Genomic DNA, 23,423 nt, shown 5'->3' with positions numbered 1-23,423 from the left:
ACAGCTAATCCTTGGGATGTGCGTAGCCCTGAAATTCTTCACAAGGAGTGAAAATGGGTTAATTACCACCTTTCCCCCAGAAGCTGTGGGCATCTCATCGAGGAGGCCCTGCTCAATTCCCTGGCATGAGGCCCCCGGCGTGGTGAAGAGCCTGAGCTCTGGACTCCTGGCTCTGCCACTCATCAGCTGTGCGACCCAGAGCAAGTCATTACACTTCCCTGGGCTTAATTTTCCTGGCACCATTGAAAGGGTATTAAGTGAAGATCATTATAGCCGGAGCTCTCTTAAGAGCTGTAGTGACAAATAAGTGGACTCTCTCGTGAGCCACTGACCCCAGGGTCTGACACGGAATGAGGAATGGGAACAGATTAACAAAAGCCCGCTGAACCAAGGAATCCCTTAACGGAATTTCCTGGGATGATGTTTCTGTGCCATATAACTCTGCACATTAAAACTCCATCAAGTGCCCCAGATGGGAATCAGCCTCTGCAGAGTGAGGTAGAGAGATGGAAGTTTACAGCCTCCACAGCTGACAGATCCTTCAAGCTTTACCAGACAAGCCCCGTGACCGCTTCCCACCCTGACATTCAGCTCTCTGTTCCAGCAGTCTGGACACTGGCCACCTCATGTTGATGGGTCCCCCTTTCCTGACCCTGCCTGAACCAGCAGAGGCTGCTGGTTCCCTGCTGGCGCGCCCTGCATGTGTGAAGGAATGGGGAGGTGATGGCTCCTGGCCTCTGATCCACACACATCCTTCCCCCGACTCTTATAAACGACAGAACCTTAGAACGTAGGACTGTGAACTTCTTTCCCAGGATCCCCCTTGGCTGTTGAGTGCAAACCTGCTTAAAGAACTTTGCCTCTGCTGAGGTGAGCAACAGTCACTGCTGTGGTGTTGGAACATGACGAGTCAGTTGAGCCCAGAGGTCGGGCCTCTGCTGTGAACTCTGGTGTGACGGGGCTCAGCCCCTTCCCTCCTGTCCCGGCTCCCACCACTGGATCTGTTCCTCCTCTGCAATGAGAGCACACCGGTTCTACCTCGGGCCCAGGACGAAGGGATGGGAGAGCCCTGATGGGTGGCAAGAGGACCTTCATCCTGGACTTCTGCATACGGAGTCCCTCCAGCCCCCAGCCTGGGAGAAAACTCTACAGCAGCAGACACACCTGGGAACCTACTCTACAAGCCCTGAGTTCATGAATTCATTCTGGTGAATATGACAAGATTGCTTTGCCAGGCAGAGGCTGGAGCACAACTGGAGATAGAGACGCCTGCTAGAGAGCGTTCAGGTATGCTTCCTGCTCCATTTGGAGTGACAAGCTGGGGATGTGCCCAGACACAGGATCCCATGGCTCAGGGGGGCGTGCAAGGCTGGCACCAAGCTGTCACAAGCTTCTTACACAAACACTTGACACAGTAGTTGGCTGTGGTTCCACCCACAGCTGGGTGACAGACCCACAGGATGGACGTGTCTGTCCACTCACCTTCCTCCTTCAGGGGACTGCCCCCTAACCATCAGGTTTGGTCCCTAAGTGGAGGTGGCTGACTGCCCCCCCTCCTTCAGCCCAGATCTGGCACATTCGGCTAATGGGATTCTATCCTCGAGGCCAGTCACTGGCTCAGAGACGAGACGACGATGCAAAGGTTGGCCCATCAGGATCGGCCCTAGAATTTCTGCTGGGCAGGATGTGCTAAGTGGCTGGAGCCAGTGAGAGGATGCGTATTCTCAGGACCTGTACCTGTAGGATCCATACGGGTCTGCAGCTTTTAGGGGCCATCGCTCCACCAGACAGAGAAAACCTGCTTGAAAACGAAGCCAACGCACAGGGCTGCTGCCAGCATTTGAACCCCTGGATCCAGCCACTGGAGCTATAGTCTCCCTGGGCTTTAGAGTTCCATGAACAAATGCTTCTTTTCAGCTTACGTGGATTCAAGGTGGGTTTCTGAAATTTTGCTAACCAGAGTCCCTTGTGACATATACCATGCTTCTGACACCTTCAGAGACTCAGTTAGCTCTGAGTGCCGATCGGGTGTTCGGACAGCTTACTAGACGCCTTTACTGCATCTTACCATTCGGCTGCTAACTTATTTTTTAAAGGAGCAGGGGATAGTACAGTGCTTACAAACACTGGCTTTAGTCAGAGCAACCTGGACCAGCGCGAGGGCTGTCCTCCCAACACTGTGCCTTCAGACAGCTCAAGCATATGCCTCAGGCCTGCATCCCAGTGCCAGCCGTGAAACCCACCGGCTGTGCCATTCTGGGCAAATCCTTCACTTGGTCTAGGTTCAAAGTCTTCCTCTAGGAAGTGGGAACAAGGACAGATCCCACGTCTCTTAGAGGTGCCGACTCAACGAGCTCTGTGTGCAAAATGCTAGCAAAGAGGCTAGTGAAAGACACACAGAAGGAGCACCAGGTAACACAGCTGAACCTAAAATGGTGGCTTAGGTTAGGAAGCGTCTGGGAGGAGATAGTACTGCAGGATTTGAGCTAACTGGTGATTAGGTCTATCTGTGCTTTGTTAATTAAAGAAAAAAGGTAAAGAAAACCAAAGTGGAAGTGCACACAGGAGCCCTTTCGGATTTATCAGACAAGCCAAGTCTCCGTAAATGGATCAAAAGGCATCCTGTTGGGGGAGCTCCCTACTGTGGGGAATCTGTGGAAAACAGCTTTGGTTCATTACAGTAAATATTCACCGGGCAACCATCATTTCCCAGCGCTGTGCTTCACGTAGGGACAAAGGAAAAGAGACAGAGCTCCTGCCCCCTGGACATTCACGTTAGAGGGGGCAAGAAATACTCATCACAAGTCAAGTCAGCACAAGGCCCTGGGTTCCATCATGGAGGGAAGCACGTATGGTGACCAGATTCAAGACAGGGACCCACACTCCCACCTGATGGCAGTGGTAATGGGTGTCAGGACAGCCAAAGGAGACTCCATGAATCCAGAGACGTGGTCAGACTTGGTCTGCACTCAGGAGGGTGGTTAAAAACAGCCTGACCGAGTAGTTGTGGCCTGGGGCCCTCCCGAGTCATACCAATCTAGGTCTGAGATGCAGGCACCAACACTCACTCACTAAGTATGAATCCCTGGCCAAGTTCATTAGCCTCTCTGAGCCTCAGTTTCTTAATCTGTTAAAATGTGCCTAAAAATGGTAATTACCCTCATAGGGAGTATTATAAAAATTAATGAGGTAATTCTGGCAAACAGAAAGGGGCTCAATAAATGCTGACCCTTATAGTGACTAGCAACATCCCTGTTATTGAGTGTTCACTCCCTGACATAGTATGAGTTCACACAGCATATCCCTCCTTTGCATGCACAACTCTTCCATAATACTTTGGAGTAGAAAACACTAAAGAAGGGATTACAGATCTGAGTAAGAAAGCATAAGTGCCACCAAATCAGCTATGCAACATGTGGAGAATCATGAGGCAGCTATGGGCAAGGGGGGAGGGGTCTGTCTGGAAAGGAAATAATTGGGGGGTTGGGGAAGAAAATCAGAACTTGATGCACCATCAAAGCTGCAGTGAGTTCACCACCGTCCCCTCCAGGACCCTCCAAGCCTGGAGTCAAGGCAGCCTGACACTCAGAAATGGGTGTCATGGCATGGACAGGGCTCCAGTCCATTCAAAGAGCAGGACAGTGGCACTGAATCCTGGGCGCAGTGGTGGGGAAGGGGAGCCCAGGTCTCTCTCTTTTTCTTCTCGGGTCTCTCGTGCCTCAGTCTGCAGCCATCCTCAAGCACCCAGCACTCTGAGAGGGTGTGGTGGGAGGAACAATCGCTCCCCAAAGATGCCCGTGTCCTAATCCCAGTTATTCTTAAGAGGAACTTTGTAGATGTAATTAATTTAAAGATTCGAGATGAGGAGATGGTTCCAGATTTTCTGGATGGGTCCGCGGTGGTCACAAGGTCTCCGTGAGAGGGAGGCAGGAGGGTGGTCACAGGACAGATAGAAGTGGGCGTCACCGTGACACGAGGGGCCCCAATGTGACAGCTCTAGAAGCTGGAAGGGGTGATGAAAGAGATTCTGGCCTGGAGCCCTGGGGAGGAGCCAGCCCTGCCGACACCTTGACTTCAGTCTCATGAGACTGACCTTGGACTCCTGACCTCCAGGACGGTAAGAGAAACAACTCCAGAGTTTGTGTTGATTGGTTTCAGTGGACACAGGAAACGGGCACAGGGGGAAATCTTCCTCTCGCATCAGAAGAGCTGTGGTCCCGAGACAGCAGGCCAGACCCTCAGTGCTTCTTTCCTCTCTGTGTCCCCTCCCCTTGGCTCTGAACACGGGAGTCTGTTACCTTTGACACCTTTACTCCTTACACAAAAGTTTACTCAAAATGAACCACAGATCTAACCGTAAGATTGTAAAATGTTTAGAAGGAAACCTGAGAGAAATATCTTTGTGACCCTGGTTTAGACAAAGAGTTCTTAGGGCACCAAGAGCATAATGGAAAAAAACCAAGAAACTGGATTTCATCAAAATCAAAACGTTTTGTTGCCCACCAGATACTGTTAAGAAATATGAAAAGACAAGCTACAGGCTGGGAGGAATTATGTGCAAATTACCTATGTGACAAAGGGTTTACACACAGAATATATAAAGAACCGTCAAAACTCAACAGAAAAAAAAAACCCACAACTAATTTTTAAAAAATGGGCACAAAACTTGAAGAGACCTTCCCCAGAGAAAAGATATGGAAGCCAAATTAGCACATGAAAAGGTGCTCACTATCAGCAGGCGGTAGGGAAATGGCATCTAGGGCCACGGGAGACCTACCACACGTCCTTCAGGACCAGGACGGCCAAGCTAGAACACCGGGATGGGAGGGGTGCCCCCACATGCGCAGCACCTGAAGCCCTCAGCCGCCCGGGGACCGGCTGCCACTTTCTTACACTTACATAGGAGCTCGCCATCCCACTCTTGGGTATTTGCCCTAAAGAAATGGAAACTGTAGTCCATGTAAAAAGCACACTAATGTTTGTATTAGCTGGAAACTGTCAACACCTGGAAGCAACACGAGTCTAGTGAATGCATACAGTGTGGCATTTCCACGTAACGGAATACTCCTCAGCACAAAAGGACCAGGCCCCTGGCACGCCTAACCTGCGTGCATCTCAAAGGGAGGGCGATGAGTGAAAGCAGCCAGTCTCCAGAGGTTACTGTGTGAGTCCATGGAGGTGATGTTCTTGAAAAGACAAAGCCATAGTGACAGAGGAGAGATGATGGGTGGTTGGCAGGGCTTAGGGCCAGGGAGAGTGCGACCACAGAGGCACAACACGAGGGAGAGTTTTGGGGTGACGCAACTGTCTGTATCCTGAATGGGATGCTGCCGGTCGCTCAAACCTATACATGCATTAAGATGCACAGACCTCCACTCCAGACAAAAAAAAAAAAAAAAAGCTACTTTTACTGTATGCCGATTTAAAAAAAGAGATATTTTGCAAAGGCAAGGCAAACAGGACTCAGGGCAGTACATCAAAGGTGCTAATGCGGCCCTCCCTGGAGCACAGTGTGGAGTAAGTCCCACTCTTGATTCGTGGGCGGCCAGGGAGGTAATCACTGGCCTCCTTCCGCCTTCTTGAAATCTCATTCACCCTATAAATCTCACAATTGTGCACCCTCTACCCACTCTTCCAACCCTCGCTCGCACACTTCCACCTCCTACTTAGAACAAGTTACTCATCTGTGCTAGTTGCAGAAATGGTCCCTATCGCCCACCGCTCTGCGCCTTGTCCCTTGCGCTGTGACTTTGCGGGGCCCTCCCTCTCTGGCCCGGGCCTCTGCCTGGAGATTGCTGCAGCTGATGGCATGTCAGCAAACACGATGTAGTCGAGGTCAGAAAGTGCCACCGGGGCTGGGCTTTCCCTGCTCTCGCTCTGCCGCATGTACCCTGGCAACCTCCCCGGCTCCCGCAGGCCCACTATTCCCAGGCAAGGCCATCCTGGAGCAGCAGCCAGCAAGCCGATCCCCAAGCGTGGAAGCTGGCCTCCCAGCCCATCGCCCAGTACGCCGCGGCCACTGAGTGCCACAGGTAAACCCCCACAGTCCTGACGTGGCAGGTAGGTGCCGATACCTAACCCAATGGTCACCATTCCCAGTTATCACGGGTCTTGCCTAATGGGTGCGTGGAAGTGCCATGTGGGTGCCCTGGCCCACTGAGAACGAAGCGATGGCATATGGATCACACTATGTGGGACAAGACAACTTGGCCGGCAGAGTGCCAACTTCCTGTGTGCTGCAGTCTCACCTCCTCAGTATCAGAGAACTTTTATTACCATTATTTCTTTACTAACCCCAAAATAGGATGGAGGTTATTGTGCCCAAAATAACCTAATCTGCTTCCCGGGCTCCACACTGAATTTTCAGATGCTCCGATGTTTAAAAATAAAAGACAGGAAGTAGGACAAGCAACTGTAATACTATTTAAGCTGCCAACTCAAATCATTTTGGGACTAAGTGAGAGTCTGAACAAAGGATTAAGTGAAATGCAACCAGAGCTAAAATAAGACCCCTTGGAGAAGCTCCTACTGGGTGACGCTGCCTTTAATCTTCTCGCCAAACCAAAGAGGTCTGTGCTACTGGCCCTGTTTTATAGACAGGGAAACTGAGGCACAGAGCGGTCAAGGTCACATGCCTGCTAGGTAGTACAGCTGACATGTGAACTGATCCAAGGTCTTGCTCTTTCAGTTCGGTACCAAACTGCCATTGTTCATCCTATGAGAAACTCAAAATAGAGCTTGGGTTTATCTATTAAAAGGAAATCTGACCATCTGTCAGATAGAATAGTCTACTGATAGTCTACTGGGGTGCAGAGAAGGTCTGCTGTTCTGGGGAATCTGGCACTTGGCAGCCTGGTCTCAGCAATTCTGGGCTTGGCCACTGGGATGCCCTCTTCGAGGTGCTAAGATCACAGAGCCTCAGCTCCCCGGATCAACTTTACTGATAATTTGGAAATAAGAGAGTAACTGTGGTGGGGAGACTCAGGAAGATTCATGTCTCCCCAAATTCCTCAGTGAGTGGGCTTGCTGGGTGTTGCTCTGAAAGCCCCGGAGCTCCAAGGTCTGTGCTGGTTCTAGGGAACGCAGGCGTGAGCGGTCTAGACTCTGCCAACAGCTGAATCAGTGATGATTTTTCCTGCAGCCACAGCCAAGTGCCTACCATGCACTCAGCATTCAGTGCTTCGGCACCGTTTTGTTAAATCTCTGAACCAGCCTTCCGAGGGAGGGGCTATTATCAGTCCCGTTTTACAGATGGGGAAATCAAGGCACAGAGTCCTTAAAACGTCTAATGTAAGATCACCAAACTGGGAGATGGCCTGGCCTTGGAACCCAGGCCTGTGGGACTGCAGCCCTTTCTCTTAATGACAATGCCACTCTGTTCATACCTTTCATGTGAAAGTCCTAAAATGAGCTGCATCCCAAACTCTGACAGAATGGCTTGTTTGCTGTTGCATTAATAATTTCTCAACCTGCCTTCCCATAACGAGCTAGTGAGAAAAACATCCAGAAGTCCGTCACACCAAGTTCTCATGTGTAAAAAAGAGAAATCAAAATGAGGAATTCACTTGATGGGATGAGCACTGGGTATTATACTATATGTTGGCAAATCGAACTCCAATAAAAAAATATACAAAAAAAAAGCAAAAAAACAAAATGAGGAATTCTTTTTTCTCAGTCCACGACCTGCTTTACCTTCTGAGCGATGCTTGCTAAGCCAGCTGATGGTGTGCTCAAAGGACAGTGTTCCCAGGGCCGACGCAGGTTCTCCTTCCCACTTAAACATCCTGGGTATATTAGATTTGTGCAGGAAAAAAAGGGGCCGCTGCCCATGAGCAGACCAGGGAGGAAGGAGATGGCTAGGAAGTGTGTGGTGGGCAGGTAGCTAAGACCGCTTTCGTCACCTGGGTTGAAGCCCCCGTTCGTGCTTTAACCTCTGGGCCCCATCTCTAGGTCTTTCTGCAATATTTACTTGGGGAGTTAACCCCAAAGAGGGGGAAATGGATAGGACCTTGGGCAGCACCAACCAGTGGCCCCATCACCAACACTTGCAATGAGACCACAGCGGGGGCAGGTTTAAAGCCAAGGACCGGAGGGGGACCCCCTCCGGAGGGGAGGCAAGGTGACCGAGCCCAGGCTTCCTTTCCTAGGGACACTAGCACCCATAACTGGCAACTTGGAAACCCCTTGTCATGAAGATGGTTATGAACACTCTTAGCATGTGCTCCATTCTGACATAATGGTGACCAAGAAGAGAGGCTGCAGAGCCCATGACTCTGTTCACGTCCCAGTTGCGAGACTACAGCCAGGTCCCATCACTGGTGGAAGCTCCGATTCCTTGTCTGACGGCAGGGACAGGAACGCTACCCTCAAAGGGGAGATGTCAGAAGAGCTCCTGGCCTCACGTCTGCTTTCTTCCTGGCCGTGGAGCCACAGAGATTTACAGCTAGTCTCGTAAGAGTCGATGACAGACCAGCTTCTTGAACAGGATCAGGGGCTCACCATGTGGGCACTACGGCCACCATGGGTCAGAAAACTCTGTTTTGAGCGGCTGTCCTGGGCACGGGAGCAGGTTTAGCAACACCCCTGACCTGCACCCGGCTAGATTTTAGTAGCATGCCCCCCACCTTGTGACACCCAAAGCTGTCTTCATTCACTGTCAGCAGTCCCTGGGGTTGGGAGGCAACAGAGCCCCCATCTGAGAACCTTAGGGGCACAAGGAAACCCAGCAGGGCTCAGCAGGGCAGGGTACTGAGTAGGAAAATCTGGCGATACCAATAGAAACATAAGAGAAGGGACGACTATGGCTGCTCTGCATGAAACCCCTTGAGGCAAATTTTACTTGTGAACAAGAGCTGTTTCTTGGACTTAATAAGGGAAAGTACCAGACTTCCTTTTCAACCCTAATAACCTGTGACCAATTCCCCAGAATAGACACAACTGCCCTCCAACGTCCCACAGTTCTTGGTGAGCATCTAGAAAGCAAGCCCCAGCATGACTGTGCTCCTTTTCTGTAGGTAAACAAGTGCTGCCTCCAGGCACACAAAGAACTGCCATAGAGAAGGTGGGGAGGACTCGGGCAGGCGGCTGGCCCGCAAGAGCCAACAGACGGCTGGTTGCAGAGCCCTCTCTGGGGATCCAGGGCCTGCCACACAGGCTGAGGGCAGGTGGACGGGCTGCACTGGGATCCCCAGCAGGCATCTCCCACCTCTGGACTGACCCGATGACCCATCACCGGTCGGGGCCCGTGCTCAGGCAAGCTCCGTCAGGACTCCCGGGGCTGCTCGGTCTTGAGGGCTGGTTGGTGGTCAGAGCTGCCCTGGCCAGTATCTGGTGGTCAGTGTCCCCTGGGATCAAAGGGGTTACTACCCCCTGCCCCCTGCATTTCTTCATGTGCTGAACAGGTGCATCTAATGCAGGTCCTGTCTGCCCTGGAAGCCTTCTGATACATATAGTGGCCTGCACGCACACCCCACCCCGCCCCCCACACAAGTGAGTTGACAGCTAATTTTAAAATCAGAGTTTATAAGGAGATAAGGGTTTCTACCATCTGGAGAATTCGAAGATCTGGCCACCTGCAGATCGGCATACTAATAACCTACTGGGGAGAGTAGCTGCCCACCTCTCAGCTAGGATCCACACCCCTCCCTGAGGTCACACCTTACTCACACAGGGTTGAAAAGGAAGTCTGGTACTTTCCCTTATTAAGTCCAAGAAACAGCTCTTGTTCACAAGTAAAATTTGCCTCAAGGGGTTTCATGCAGAGCAGCCACAGTCGTCCCTTCTCTTAGGTTTCTATTGGTATCGCCACTCACACTTACACACATTACTCACTTAAATGACCTGCCTGGGCCTACGGGCATCTGGGTTTGCCACCATCCCCCAGTTGAGGTAAACTTGAGGGGTAAACTTCCTTCTGCTCTGTGATGGAGGGGAAGGTGCCATCAACAAGCAAGATGCTGAGAGATCACAGGAGGGGACCCCCCCCCCCCCGCCCTGGCATTTACTTCCCAAGGTGGCACACTGCCCCTTCCCCCAATAATAATAACGGGGTCAGGTGTGGAGGTGAAGAACAGTGACAAAGGCTGCAGTGGGAGAGGTTCTCCTCCATACAAGCCTGGTTGTGGTCCCTGTGAACTTGGGGTGACACGTTAGCGCTTCACCCCCACTGCGCTGGGGCTTTGTTTGGACACATCAGAAAGGGGCCAAAGGCTCCGCGAGCCCAAATGGCCTGTGTCTAGGTTATTCTAGAAGCAAAGGGCATGGTTCCAGAAGAGGGGCTGCAGCACTGAATTTCCAGGCGGAGGCTGTGAACTATGTCAAGTGCTTTGCAAATGTAAAGCGCTTCTCCCTCGGGCAGGACAGCTGCCAAGGGTCCTCCTCAGCCTCAGGCAGCCGCTGGTTCCAGGTTCCAGGTTCCAGCTCCCAGCTCCCAGAGAGAGGCCACCTGTCGGAGGTGCCACACGTCTAAGCAGGGCTGTGGAACTGAGTCCCATCCCCACCCGGAGGCGTGACAGGCGGGCTGGGGCTGGCGAGGGCGCTGGTTCCCTGTCGCTGCCCTGGATGACTTGTTCACAGCGCTCTTCCCGATGAGGGTGACGGGGATGCCACCACAGTTGTACCGCACCACCTGCTCCGTGGGTCCTTCGCCAACTTGGCAGCCGACGAAGAGGACGGCTTGCTATTCTTACTGCTCTGGGCCGGGGTGCTAATTTTGCAGCTCCCGCGTGCAGAGGGAGGCTTCTTTGGGAAACACCCCATCCTCACGACCCTGACCCCACCTTTGTCCGAGTTTCCTGCCTCCCCCTCTTGCTGCTTCGCTGGCTCCGCAGGGCCTGCCCCTGTCCCCCACGTTCGTTCATCCTTCGTGGTCCCCTCCTCTGCTCTCCTGTTTTGCTGTGCATCCTTCCCCACATCCGTGGGCACCAGTGCCAAGTGTGTGTCAGCAGACTGCATCCCAAGGAGCGTTCCCTGATTCCTGCAAGAGAGGACTTGCTGGGGTTGGAGAGCCAGAAAAGCAGGATTCCCGGGGCATTCTTGGCAATTTCCCAAATCACAACTTGTTCTTCCCATACTCCTAACGTGCTTTGTACTATTTATTACTGTGGAAATCTAAAAAGATTTGTTTCCCTAAATAAGAAACGGTGAGTTTGGGGATATTTACGGAGAACTGCAGCCTCGAGTGAGCACCCCAACACTGGCCAACACCGGCGCGCACTCCTGGGGCTGCTCCTGTGATAATGCAGCGGGTCCCTACCAAGGTCAGCAGCACCACACAGAGGTGTGGGTCGAAATCACTTACTGTGCTTCCAAAACTTACTTCTGGGAATACCATTCACATCAAGTACTATGCACACAAGCTTATTAGTATTTATTTTATTTGCAGAAATGACTCATTGTTTGCAGCAGACGGAGCCAGGAACACACACTTAAAGTGTGGCGGCAGCTAAAAGCAAGCCGACTAATTAGACCGTGACCACTTCTCTCCTACCAGTTCCCGCCTTGGTTCCTAGAAATGTCGACCTTAACCACCTCCTCGTGTCAGCTCTCCCTGCTTTTCCTTTTGCCTCCTCAGCCGGCATGGATTCCTTCAAACCACGAATGCTGATTGCCGCACTTTAATTTCCAGAAGAGAACTGCAATACTTTCTCCCGATTTCCTGACGGATTTTTCTTGAGATTGGAATATATATGTTTCCTGAGAAATGCCAGGAAGGAATTTCTAGCTGATGTGAAGCTCAGAAAGTGCAATCCTTGGAGACGCTCATCCCTTTCTCTTCCTGGCTCCCAACTCCCCTTCAGGACCAAACGGAGACCAGTTTCTAAACCTAATGCTTTGTTTTCACCTTGTCTGCTCCCAAACCAGCTTCTCTTCTGTCCCCTTGGCCATCAGTTGCCCAGACATTCATCCTGAAACACTTGGCATCATCCAGTTCAGGCTGGCTGCACTGTTTCTCTGGGTTACCGTGAAAGCACCCTGCCATTCCTCACCGATCCACTCTTCCCCTGCTTCCAGTGCCCCCCACTACCCGCAGGCTGCCAGCATGATCCTCCTAAAGCTGACCTGAGCCCAAAGGGGCCAAAGGCTCCGCGAGCCCAAATGGCCTGTGTCTAGGTTATTCTAGAAGCACAGGCATCCCTTTTGGAGACCAGGACAGAAGCTCCCTCAAGACCTTCTACCTCAGGTCCCAGCCTTGCTTTCTAGGGCATCCTGACCACAGGGGCCAACCCCCTGTTCTTTGGCTACAGTAAAAAGAACATCTTTTCTGCCTATCAAAACTCTGCATATCGAATTGCCATAAGAGGGTGGGGTTTAGTGACATCTATCAACATTTTTAAATGCACCTGCCCTCTGAGCCAGAAGGGCTTCTAAAAATCAATCCTACGGACCTAGGTGTCAAAATGTATACCTACTGCAACATTCCTGGCAACACTGTTTGACGGAGAAAAATCTGGAAGCCTCTTAAATGTTCCAAGAGAGCAAGGGTAGATAGAATACGTTATGAAACAGACATTGCAGTGGATACTGTGTGGCTTTCACCAGGAACTAGCCAGCTTTAGTCAATGAAAAAGGCAAACTACAGAACACGGTCGAGTCTGGCTTTGACTTACATAAGTATTAATGATTTCTACAGGATTACATAAGCAGCTTGACAGTGATCACGGGGGTCGGGGGGTGGTGAGGGCACAATACTCAGTAGAGTGACATTTCCTTCTTAATCTCCTATCTTTCTGTGGGGTTTCATTTTTTTTTTTAATACCTTAAGTTTATCACTTCCTCCAAAACGTCTGCTCCCCAGACTCTCCTTCCCCCGTGCTTCCTTTCTGCTGGTAAAAATAGTTACGCCCGTACATGCTTACTATGGGCGAGGCGCTATTCTAAGGGCCTAACATATAGGCCCTCACAGAACCCTCAGGCCCCCCCCCCACGAGGTAGATGCCACTAACACCTCCACTGTATAGGTGAAGACACTGAGGCCTGGGAGAGCTTGTGACTTGCTCAAGCCCATGCAGACCATCAGTTGCAGAGCTGGGATACAAACTCAGCAGGGTGACACATAATGAGGCACTCTGCAAGCTCTTATTGAATGAATGAATGAATGAATGAATGAATGAATGACATGTGGCCTTATAATATCATGTCCCACACATATGCTGGCCCCCAAGACCAGGTCCAAGTCTCAGTCATCTGGGTAATACTCCTGCCAACCTCTCTACCAGCCCAGGGGCCTGCACAGAGTCGGTGCTCAATAAATGTGTACTGACTTGGGGCATCTCCACCTCCGCCTGGCCTGGCAGGATGCTGGGCATATTATAAAGTACCCTCATGCCCCACAGCCAGCCCTCAAACACATCGGGGGCCAGTCATTCCTCTCCTGCCCTTCTCATCACCTTGGCCAAGATGCCAACTCCTACCTGGAGCCTCTGAAAGCCTCCCTACCCGCTCCTCTCCAATTTCACTCTCTATCTCACATCCGGAGTGAAGTTTTAAAAATGCAAACTAGGTCATTATCACCCTCCTGCTCCAAACCATTCAATGTCTTCCCAACTCTTTTAGAATAAAGCCCAAAGTCCCTGTTATGCCCCTCCCTCCCTGCCCCCTTCCACTCCCAGGCCTCATAAGATCTGGCTCTAGGTGAGCTCTCCAGCCTCACTCCCTTGCACTCTCTGTTTGGCCACTCTGGCCTTAATCTGACACACCAGATTTCCTCCTGCCCCAGGACCTTTGCACTTACTCTTCCCTCTAACTGCACACCCTTCCCCCAGAAGTTTGCAAGATCATCCCTCAGAGAAGCTGATGAGGTCCTGATCATCTGATGGAAAACACCGCCATGTGACTCCAGCCTCTGACTCTGCATTAACTTTCTTCAAAGATCTTATTTGGCAGCATGTATATTTATCTTTTTTTTTTTTAACCTACTCCATAAAGGCAGAGGTTTCTTTCTTTTTATTTTCTTAATCTGTCTTCTGTTTTGCTCTCTACTATAACCCCAGTGCTTACTGAGTGAGTACTTAGTAGGTACTCTGTTTCAGTGACTGGATGAAAATGTTTGCTGACTGCAAGCATTCATTGAGGGGGATGTTCTATGCATCCACTCAAGCAGAGTGTCTGTCCTAGAAGTATCCCAGCATCTCCCACTTCTTCTGGAACCTGTTAATGCCATACCATCCTCTCCCCGCTCCCTCTTCTCCTTCTCCTGTGAAAGTGACCTCTCCCCACTCCCCACCAAACAGAAAGAGGTGGCAAGTGGAACACGATTACTGAGTGGTGGGATGTCTGCAGGACAGAGAGGCCATCTCAGTAGTAGAGAAGAGTAGCTGGTGCCCCTGTCACTTTCAAACAGAGGGACCCATTCCCATCTCTTTGGGCCGGAGCTTTGGAGGATCTGGAGGGCCAGCACCTCCTCCACATCTCTTAACAGCAGCCCCGGAAGTCACTTGGCTGGGCTGGAGGTGATTAGATGGCATTTAACGATCATCTCTCCCCAGGTGAGCGACACATCAGCAGGTTCCCCAGGGCAGGCCCGGAGTCACTGTCCGGAGCTCGAGTCCCCAGCAGGAGAAGGAGGGATGGAGATGCTGGCTTTAGGAATAATTCAGAACAACTCTGGGCAAATCACTTAAATTTTCTGGGCCTCTAGTTTTACACTCGTAGGGACAGATGGATGTTTGGCTGAATGAAGAGACAAAAAGAGAAGTGTCCATGGGGTTTTCATAAGGATTCTCTCTCACTCTTTCTCACGAGTCTCATGATTAACAGCAGCCATCACAGAGAAGACACTGTGCTGGGCTCTCTCACCTGCCCTCACTTAATACCCTAACTGATCAGTGGCCCTGGTGCTGCTACTCTTCCCCTTTTACACTTTATAACATGAGACACAGAGGCCAAATCCTTGCCCAGGGTCACCTTCCTCCTCAGTGGTAGAGCTGGGGAGTATCGCGGATTCCAAATTCCCCATCCTTTCTATTTGGCTACCAGGGATCTCAAACTCACCTGCCTTTGAGGGCCTGGTAGCTGATGTACATCAGTGAAGCAAGCCGAAGGGAGATGCAAGACAGGGTGGTCAGAAAGGCACCAAGCTGGGGCATGCTCATCTCATCATTGGTCACTCACATTTATATTTTACTTTTTAAAGTGCTGTCCACACCTAGCCAGTCTGCTGAGTTTGGCCACACGTTAGAGATTTCTCGAATAGGGTCTGTACTCCTTTCTGGCACCCGGACCATGCTGAGGACTGTTGAGCTTGGAAGGTTGGGGTTAGTCCGCGAATGCAGTGTGAGTTAAAAGTCCCCGGGAAGGAGCTAAGTGATTTCTGTTAGCGGCAACTTGCAAAGTGAAAGTTCTCAACTTAGGATGCGGGTTCTCCCTGGTGCACAGGCTGGGGGCAAATCATCCCTGAGCTAAACCTCTGCCCACAGGGAGAACACGGCACCTCCAATATCAGCAAAAAATATATCCAGCAGCTTTAAGAGTAAATGCAGCAGCAGATGGGGGTGAAGGGGTGGTGCAAATATCGACCACATCTTTTTTTTGTTTGTTTTGTATCTTATCTTTCCATTTTATTTATTTTTAAAATTTTTTTTATTGGAATTCAATTTGCCAACATATAGCATAACACCCAGTGCTCATCCTGCCAAGTGCCCCATCTTCTGCTGCAAATTCAATGGGGAATTTGTGCTGTGACCTACATTACCCCAGCCCCTGCCCCCGTAACTTCCTCTCCCCTTCAAGAACAGCAGAACACGATGTATTTCCCAAGGATGAATTACGGTGTAGAAAACATTTTAATAATATGCTAAATGACAGCACAACAAATCATTGAAGCCTTCACCGACTTGTGGTCCAGTTCCGCGGAATGAATTCTTAGATGCCAAGCCTCTCTCATTAACGCACTTTCAAAAGAGCACCTGACACCCCCACCCCCCAGGGTCTGCTAACATCTGTCCCGCGCTACGTCTTCGCGCCCACCTTTCCCTGAAATGCTGGGAGGATGCGAACATTGAGCTCCCAAGGAGGAGGCTGTTGGGGAGCACTCGTCATCAGCTCCCAATTTTGGGGACATACTAAGGTCCCCACCTGACGCGCAGAGTTCAAAATGGAGAAGAAATGGCCTGCGTCCTACTGTCCTGCTGTCAAACTCGGACGGCTGCGGGCATTACCAAGGAAGGCAATGGGAGGCGGGGAGATTGGGAGAATGAATTCAATCAGCTGATTCTTCGACTCTCAGGTTGTGCAGGTGTGCAGAATGCCTGGAAGTCATGGTGCCCCTTGCAAAACAGGTGAAATACTGACACACTGAAGAGAAAAAAGCCAGAAATGTGCATGCAAAAGCAGGTCCTGTTGGATATGGATTCCAGGCTGCAGAAGCCCCAAGGTTTTAAGGAAGATGGATGAAGGAAAATGAGCAAATTCTACCCACTTGCTTTGATTCCCCTGCCCACATTCCCTCTCCTGCCCCAGGCTGGCAGGTACCACCTTTAGGAAGTTCAACAGTGGGTCAGCTCATAGAAGAGTCTGGTGTCCCATCCCCCCTATATGGAGAAGCTGTCTGAGCAGTGGGTGAGACGCAGCAAACTCAAGCACCTAGTGGGGGCCACACAGGTAATGCAGGGGAGTGTGTGAGAAAAGAGCCAGATGCCAACTGCAAATGGCTGGGAAGGCTCGCTCAGAGTCCAGAAGACGACAGGAGTGGGGGGTCCCAGTGAGGGCAGGGCAGCGCTGTCCGATGGCAGCCAAGTGTGGCTGAGTGGGAGGGGATGGGCCTCCACTGCTGTCACAGAACACCAGTGACTGGGTGGCTTAGGCAACAGACATTTATTTCCCACTCTGGCTCTGGAGGCTAAAAGTCCAAGATCACAGTGCTGGCAGATTTGGTTCCAGGTGAAGGCTCCCTTCTTGGCTTGCAGATGGCTGAGTTTCACTGTGTCCTCATGTGGCAGAGAGAGAGACAGAGAGACAGAGACAGGGAGAACTCTGGTGCCTCTTCCCCTCTACTTATAAGGGCACTAATCCCATTACATCACCCTTGTAACTTCCTCTAGACCTAATGACTTCCCCAAAGCCCTATTTCCAAATACCATCAGATCAGGGTCAGGGCTTCCACACATAAATTTTGGGAGGACACAGTGTTCAGTCTATAACAGGACATGACCCATTCTGATACTTGATTTTTTTTTTTTGGACACTAATATTTTGATGTTGCCATCACTTCAATTAAGATAAATAAATAACAAGACCCCATCGGACTGGTCAAATAAAACAGGGCAGAGAGGCAGGCTCAATCCATAGGCCGCAGGTTTGTCCTGAAACACGGGATATGGCACCAAACAGCCTGGGCTCACCACGTGCTGGCTGGGTAAACCTGGGGTCAGCAGGTAACCTCTCTGGGCCTCACCCTCCTCGGCAGCTTTGAGGAGAACCTTATGAAATTGCCATTTTACTGGCAACTTTCTAAGGTTCCACCTAATAGGTTCTCAGGAAGGAGAAACACTCAGCCAGTGCCTGTAGCAAGTACTCAACAAATGGAAGGGGACAGGCAGTGCCATCCTTAGTGAACACATCCACTCCTGGCCAGTAGCTAAAGGGGGTTTTTAGAATCCTGAATCAGCATTTGAAAGAACTGAGGGGGAAAAAAAAAAAAGAGGAAAAAATATGAAAGAACTGAGGAAATCTGTCAAGGTTTATAGGAATAATTATGCTTTGTGAAGTTTATTTCCTTAGCCGAGAAAGATTTTTTTTTTTTTAACTAGAAATTTCTCAGGGTGAGCTTCTGAGCTGAAGGCCAGGCACGCTGTTTCCTGTGGGCACATGCAACTAGGAAATTACCACGTGGAGATTCACCAGCAGCGACACACTGGGCCCCAGAATGAACCATCTGCAAACTCCAACCTGGAGTCCCACCTCACTCAAAGACAGAAGAGGACAGGGCAGCAGCATAATTTGGACTGGGGGGAAAGCCAAGGGGGAGAGTGGTTAAATCCCAACCGGGGTCTAGACTAGTGCTTACTCAGAAGTCTGGTGTCAATAGTCTGTCATCTGCCACAGACTCTTATTGAAATTCTTTGTATTTTTTTTTTAAGCCTGTGGCATCAAACCCTACGTTCTCCATGCTAATCAGGCACAAAAGGTTTCTCCCTCAGCTCTGATGAATGGCAACCAGCCTGGCCGAGCTCACCGCACACACTGAGATGCTCAGTGGATGCACCATTTCCACCAACCACCCTGCAGGCCGATGTTTACTCAGCCAGAGACCCCTGGGCTGCCCGGACCCAGCGGGAACGACACCAGCCTGCCTGTGAGCAGTCCTTCCTCCTCAGACTCAGAGGCAGGCAGCCTTGCTTAGCCTCATGGTCTTAGGACTGACTCTCTAACTTGGTTTTGATCAGAAAATTTAGCTCAAACTCACAGGACTCAGTGACAGGTTAATTTCCAACACGCATGACAGCCAGAGGTCTGCCTTTCAGGGAACGGGAAGTCCCCCGCCCCGTGAACTCTTACAGCACTTGTGGAACAGTGGAGCCGAGGCCCTGGCATCACAAGGGAATGAAAGAAAAGTGCAGTTTTCCATCTGGAGCATTTGGGAAAAAAGGTGCCTTTTACCCGAGGCCAAATACAGAGTTTGTCTTCTCACAAAAGCCCTGAAACAATCAGAAAAACAGACGCAAGCTGGCAGCAGTTAGAGGGGCAGTCCAGCCAGTGGCTGGCTGGTTGGAAGTTCAACCCAGAAATCCCGGGAAGTGTGACCCAAAGGCACCCTCCCCAACCAGACACAAGCAGAGTAAGCTCCGTGTCTGAAGCTAGAGCACCGCTGTTAACGAGGACAGTCCCCCAAACCCTCAGGGTACCGTCTTCAAGAACTAGACTGAAAAGAAACTCCTATTTTGCCCCAACACATCACGCAGACCCAGACCAATGCTTCTCAATTAACGAGTCCCAATCCCATTTTTTGGGATCCACAGGTTTGCCATATGAGAGTTTACATCTTGTGTTTTCACATGATGGTAATGTTCTAGAAGTGATATAATTATGTTCTATAGCATCTGAAAGCTCTACAAAAAACCAACTGCTGCTCCATCACCTCGGTCCCGATTTCAGGCTATAAATGGGTCAGGCTAATAACAGACTATATAGAACAGAGCAGACTCATCAGTGATCGAGTAGTGACACCAAGTGACGACCACCTGCCCCAAGGTGCTGCACAAATGTTCCCCGGCAATGTGACCGGGAAAGGGGCGGCAGGGAGTCAGCATGGAGACACACAGGCGCCGCCCGCACATGGCAAACAGAAAGAACGTGCTGCATGCCAATGTGAGCAAAGCTCCAGTTTCAGAAAAACAGCCACATCCATTGTGTTGACAGTTTTGAATTGTAATGATTTTGTAAGTGCTTGACATGTCAACAAACGCCTTTCATTTTCTTTTCACTTTTATGACATTCAAGAGTAAGAAATTGATACCTAATTTTAAGTTAGCTCACACTTAAAGTATTTTCATATTTATGTTACTTCAGTCAGGAGCAGCGGGAGTCAGAGGATTTTTCCTTGCGTCCATTACCCGCTGAAGCAACAGTGATGGACCCATTTGGTTCTGGAACATTCTGCGAGCTGCAGGGAATATTAAGCTCTCCTGTGATCAGAAGGTATGAAGTAGAAAACCTCATGGGCCTGCGCTTATTTGCAAATCTCAGCTCAACGCTCATCTGCAGACTTGCGGTCTCGAAGCCCTTTTCAGAAGTCAGCAGTGCCGCGGCTCCAGCTCCGGAACACCTGGGCCCCAGCGTGTCGGGGACACACACACACATGTTGCGGGCCAACCTCGGAGGAGGGGACGGAGGAAGTGCGGGGCAGATGGCCCTTGTGAGCAGTACTTACACAAAGAAGGGCATCAGCTGCACAAGGGTCTCCTTCTTGGGGCTGGCTGCAAACTCAGGAGCCACCTGGATGACCTTGTTCATGACGCTGCGCAGGTAGTTCTGGAGCTGCTTCCTCCGCTCCTCCACAAACTTGGCATCCTGGGGAAACAGACACACGGGGGCTGCTCAGGTGTGCACTCCTCGCCTGACCCAAAACCACCCACAGAAGACACAGCAATCAATCATCGCCAGGCAGAAAGCTAAAGGGTACTGAGTGATCACCACATGCAAATGGTGCCTGAGGCTTTCCGTTGCAGTCATGCTGAGTAGCAGGGAGGATGCTCATGATGTTCTTACTAAGAGGGGCACAGCGGGTCCCTAAAACCACCCACAGTGCTTTCCCACGAATGAACGAAGTCTCAGCCACTGTGGCCATTCTGCATGGAGCACCTACAATGTGCCAAGTGCAGCGACGGGGTCTGGGGATTGAACAGCGAACACACATGCTCGCTGCTGGGTCACTGGTGGAGGTTGCAGGCGGCGTGGGACACACCAATAAACCCAGTGACCACACAGCTCAGTGTCTAATTATGAATCACACTAAACGCTACCTTCCAGAGGTGGTGCTTAATCTGCTAACATAGGAATTTTCCAAGATATGAGTCAGTCCTCACTATTTAAGAAAGGTTTTATTGATAAACAAATAACACCTTCTCTTAAATAACTAGGATATGTGGCAGCAGGCGGCCGCGGCAGGGGCAGCACGGTTCCCACGGAGGGCACAGCACCTCGGGTCCATGCGGTCTCCACCCTCTCTGGGCTCCGGTGCTTCTGGCCCTCTGCACTCACACTTACCCCCGCCCTCGCTCACTGCTCCACCCCTGTGTCTGCTTGGCCCTCGGCAGCAGTGCAGGCCTCCCAAGGGTGCCTGGCGGGCACAGAATGTGGACCTGTGTGGTGGCCTGCTGTCTCCGTGTCGACACCCTTAATCATGTTGAAATAAGGGGCCCCCACAGATCCTGCAGCCGATTGTGCTCACACACATCTGCATGGGGGGCCCTGGCCAGCATGGGCGGGGATGGGGGGCATGGGAAACTCTGAGAACCACGTTGGGTGAGGGAAGAGTAGAGAGAGGGCAGGCGGAGGAATGGAGTCATCCATCCTCACAAGAACACGAGAGGAGATGGACTCTGACTAATAGCACATGACAGATGAGCAAGTGGCGGCATGGAGGGGGTCTGGGGAGCCTGAGCAGGCACGAGGTCCCATAGGGGGAGTGGGGCACTCCTCCCTGCCCCCCTGCCCCGGGCCAGCACAGAGCCGACCCCAGGAGGGGCTCAGCGACAGTCCGCTGAACACCGCTGCACCCAGAGCCCACCCTGCGCTCAGGACAAGAGTCCCCACAAAGCCCAGCAGCCAAGGACTGGAATATAGCAGGGAGGTTCTTTCAGTGTCGCCCGATTTAGCAAATAAAAATACAGGATGCTGGGTGATATGTGAATTTCAGATAAACAATGTGTAATTTCTCAGTATTCATAGCTCAATATTCAATAATTCATGAGTCAATAATGTCTCCGTATTCGACTACGCACTACACAATGAAACCTTCCCATGCGGTATTTGGGATACACTTGGACTAGGAAATTATTCATTTATCTGAAATTCAAATTTCACCCTTTATTGCATCTGGCAGCCCTCCCGGAGCACCAGGTGGGAGGAAGGGTCACTGAGCTGGGGGGGGGGGGGGGCGGCAAGCCCCCACCCCCGGGCCCTCTCTGGGTCACAGCAAGGTCTTCTTGTCCAGAGCCACCCCTGCGGGAGCCACCCCATCACAACCCTCCCTCCAGAGGGTGGGAGCACTGCACGCTGATGGGCCGCTCCAGCTCCAGGCGGGGCCTTGGGTCTCCCACAGCCCGGGATGGGGGCGCTGGGTGGGGAGAGCATCAGGTCCTCGGCACGAGTGGGAGCCGCTTGCACTGCATCCCTGGTCTGAACACCAGCTGCTGCCCTGTGGCCCCAAGCAGTGAGACGTTCGTCCTTCGGAAGGTGGTTAAGGTGCCAGGTCAGTGCCAAATGGAGCTCGTGAGGCCTGAGTTTGGATCGGCACACAAGCCTGCGAGGCCCGCCTGGGGCTGCAGACAGACCACGAAGGAGCCCATGGGCCCCAGAGGGGCGCATGCAGGTCTCCCCGTCTGTGCAGCAGGGATACTGGGCACACTCTGCAGCAACAAGCAGGGGCGGGAGATGGCTCCTCAGGCCACCTGCAGGAGGGCACCAGGATCCCAGGGAGTGGTGGGAGCATGCCACCCAGGGGTCAAAAACACTTTCCACTGGTCTCAGAGCCTGCTCTCACCCCAGTCCCGGGGGCGGCCGTGACGGGGCAGAGGGGTCATCACCCTAGAAGAATCCCCTGTCCTTCCAAGGACTCATCCCTCCAGAGACTGGTGCCTGGAAGGCCGGCCCGCCCCTGAGAAAACCCAGCGCGGAGGCAATCTGAAGCTGACACGGGGGGGCAAGTTTTGGCGGAGCTTGTTCGGAATAAGCCAAGGTATTTGTGGAATCTTTACTCATGCTCTGCACTCTGCGCTCTCCTCGCCTGACCTGCTTACCACCCATTGGAAGCTCAGGAACGGGAAGGACCAGGCCTGCAGGCTCAGCATCCGGAGGCAGGCGGAGGCGGGCAGCAGGGTCCCAGGACTTCAGCCGGGGCAGAGTCAGACCTGCCCTCCATCCAGGAGTCGCTCTCCAACTTACAGGTGAGAGAGCTACGATCCTCCACACCACAGGCTGCCCCAAACCAGAAATTCCACTTGGGGGTCAGCTCCAGCAGCCGCTGACCATGGGAAGAGACCCCTGCCCGGGACATCGCTCCCAGGTCTCAGTCAGGTTTGGAGGCACCGACACCCCGAGTCCCCGCACAGATCGCAGCGGGGCAGGCAAGATCTCGGAACTGTGGAAGACTGCATGGCTCCCTACGTCTGTCATTTCATCCTGACTTTGTTACGGAAACTTCAAAGTACGGCAAACAGCAGAGCAAAGCCTATCACAAACCCCCATAACCCTTTATCTAATAAGCCTTAACCCTTTTCTGTATTTGCTTCATCGCTGCTACCATTTGCTGAGGTGTTTTAGAGGAAATTATAGTCATCACGACGTTTCACCGCGGGGTGCTTCGGCATGCTTCCTAAAACATGAAGAACATTCTCCTGTTTAACTGCAATACCATTAGTACCTCTAAGACGTGAATCAGGAATTGCTGGTGTTATACACAGTCCGTGTTTAAACATTTCAGTTTTCAAATGTGCCTGCTGCTTCTGGAATTTTTTGAAAAGGGGGCTGTTGCACGTTCCGGGAGGAAGCTGGTGGCTTCAGTGGACTGAACGCAATGCTGTCCGGAACAGACTCCCCTGTCGGGGATCAGCTGGGTTCCCATCTACTGATGAAGATGGTCCTACCTTTTCCGCCATGAGGTGCTAGTGGCTTGTATGGCCTAACACTAAAACCAGGATATTTGTGTATAAAATGCAGATTCCTGGCCTCCCTTGAAAACCGTGCAGCCCCGCCCTCATTAGCTA

At 51.6% G+C, this 23,423-nt stretch overlaps 1 protein-coding gene across 4 annotated transcripts in view; it reads right to left on the bottom strand.

Annotated features, from left to right (window-relative positions):
* The window catches only part of SNX29 (sorting nexin 29), a 531,581-nt gene that overhangs the window by 37,739 nt on the left and 470,419 nt on the right, over nt 1-23,423 (bottom strand). The window contains exons 20-21 of one of the 4 annotated variants that reach the window (XM_077906675.1): nt 19,868-20,007; nt 17,784-18,635 (exon numbers count right to left, since the gene is read on the bottom strand). In XM_077906675.1, the coding sequence (XP_077762801.1) occupies nt 18,458-18,635; nt 19,868-20,007 (318 nt within the window). In that variant the 3' untranslated portion in view covers nt 17,784-18,457. Of the gene's footprint in view, nt 1-17,783; nt 18,636-19,867; nt 20,008-23,423 lie in introns of those variants that run through there. The other 3 variants (XM_077906674.1, XM_077906676.1, XM_077906677.1) reach the window with 3 other exon arrangements.

The sequence above is a fragment of the Canis aureus genome, chromosome 8, assembly GCF_053574225.1.
Source record: "Canis aureus isolate CA01 chromosome 8, VMU_Caureus_v.1.0, whole genome shotgun sequence".
Lineage (NCBI taxonomy): Eukaryota > Metazoa > Chordata > Mammalia > Carnivora > Canidae > Canis > Canis aureus.
The sequence above is the reverse complement of the archived record's forward strand: the minus strand, read 5'-3'. Positions and strand labels throughout refer to the sequence as shown.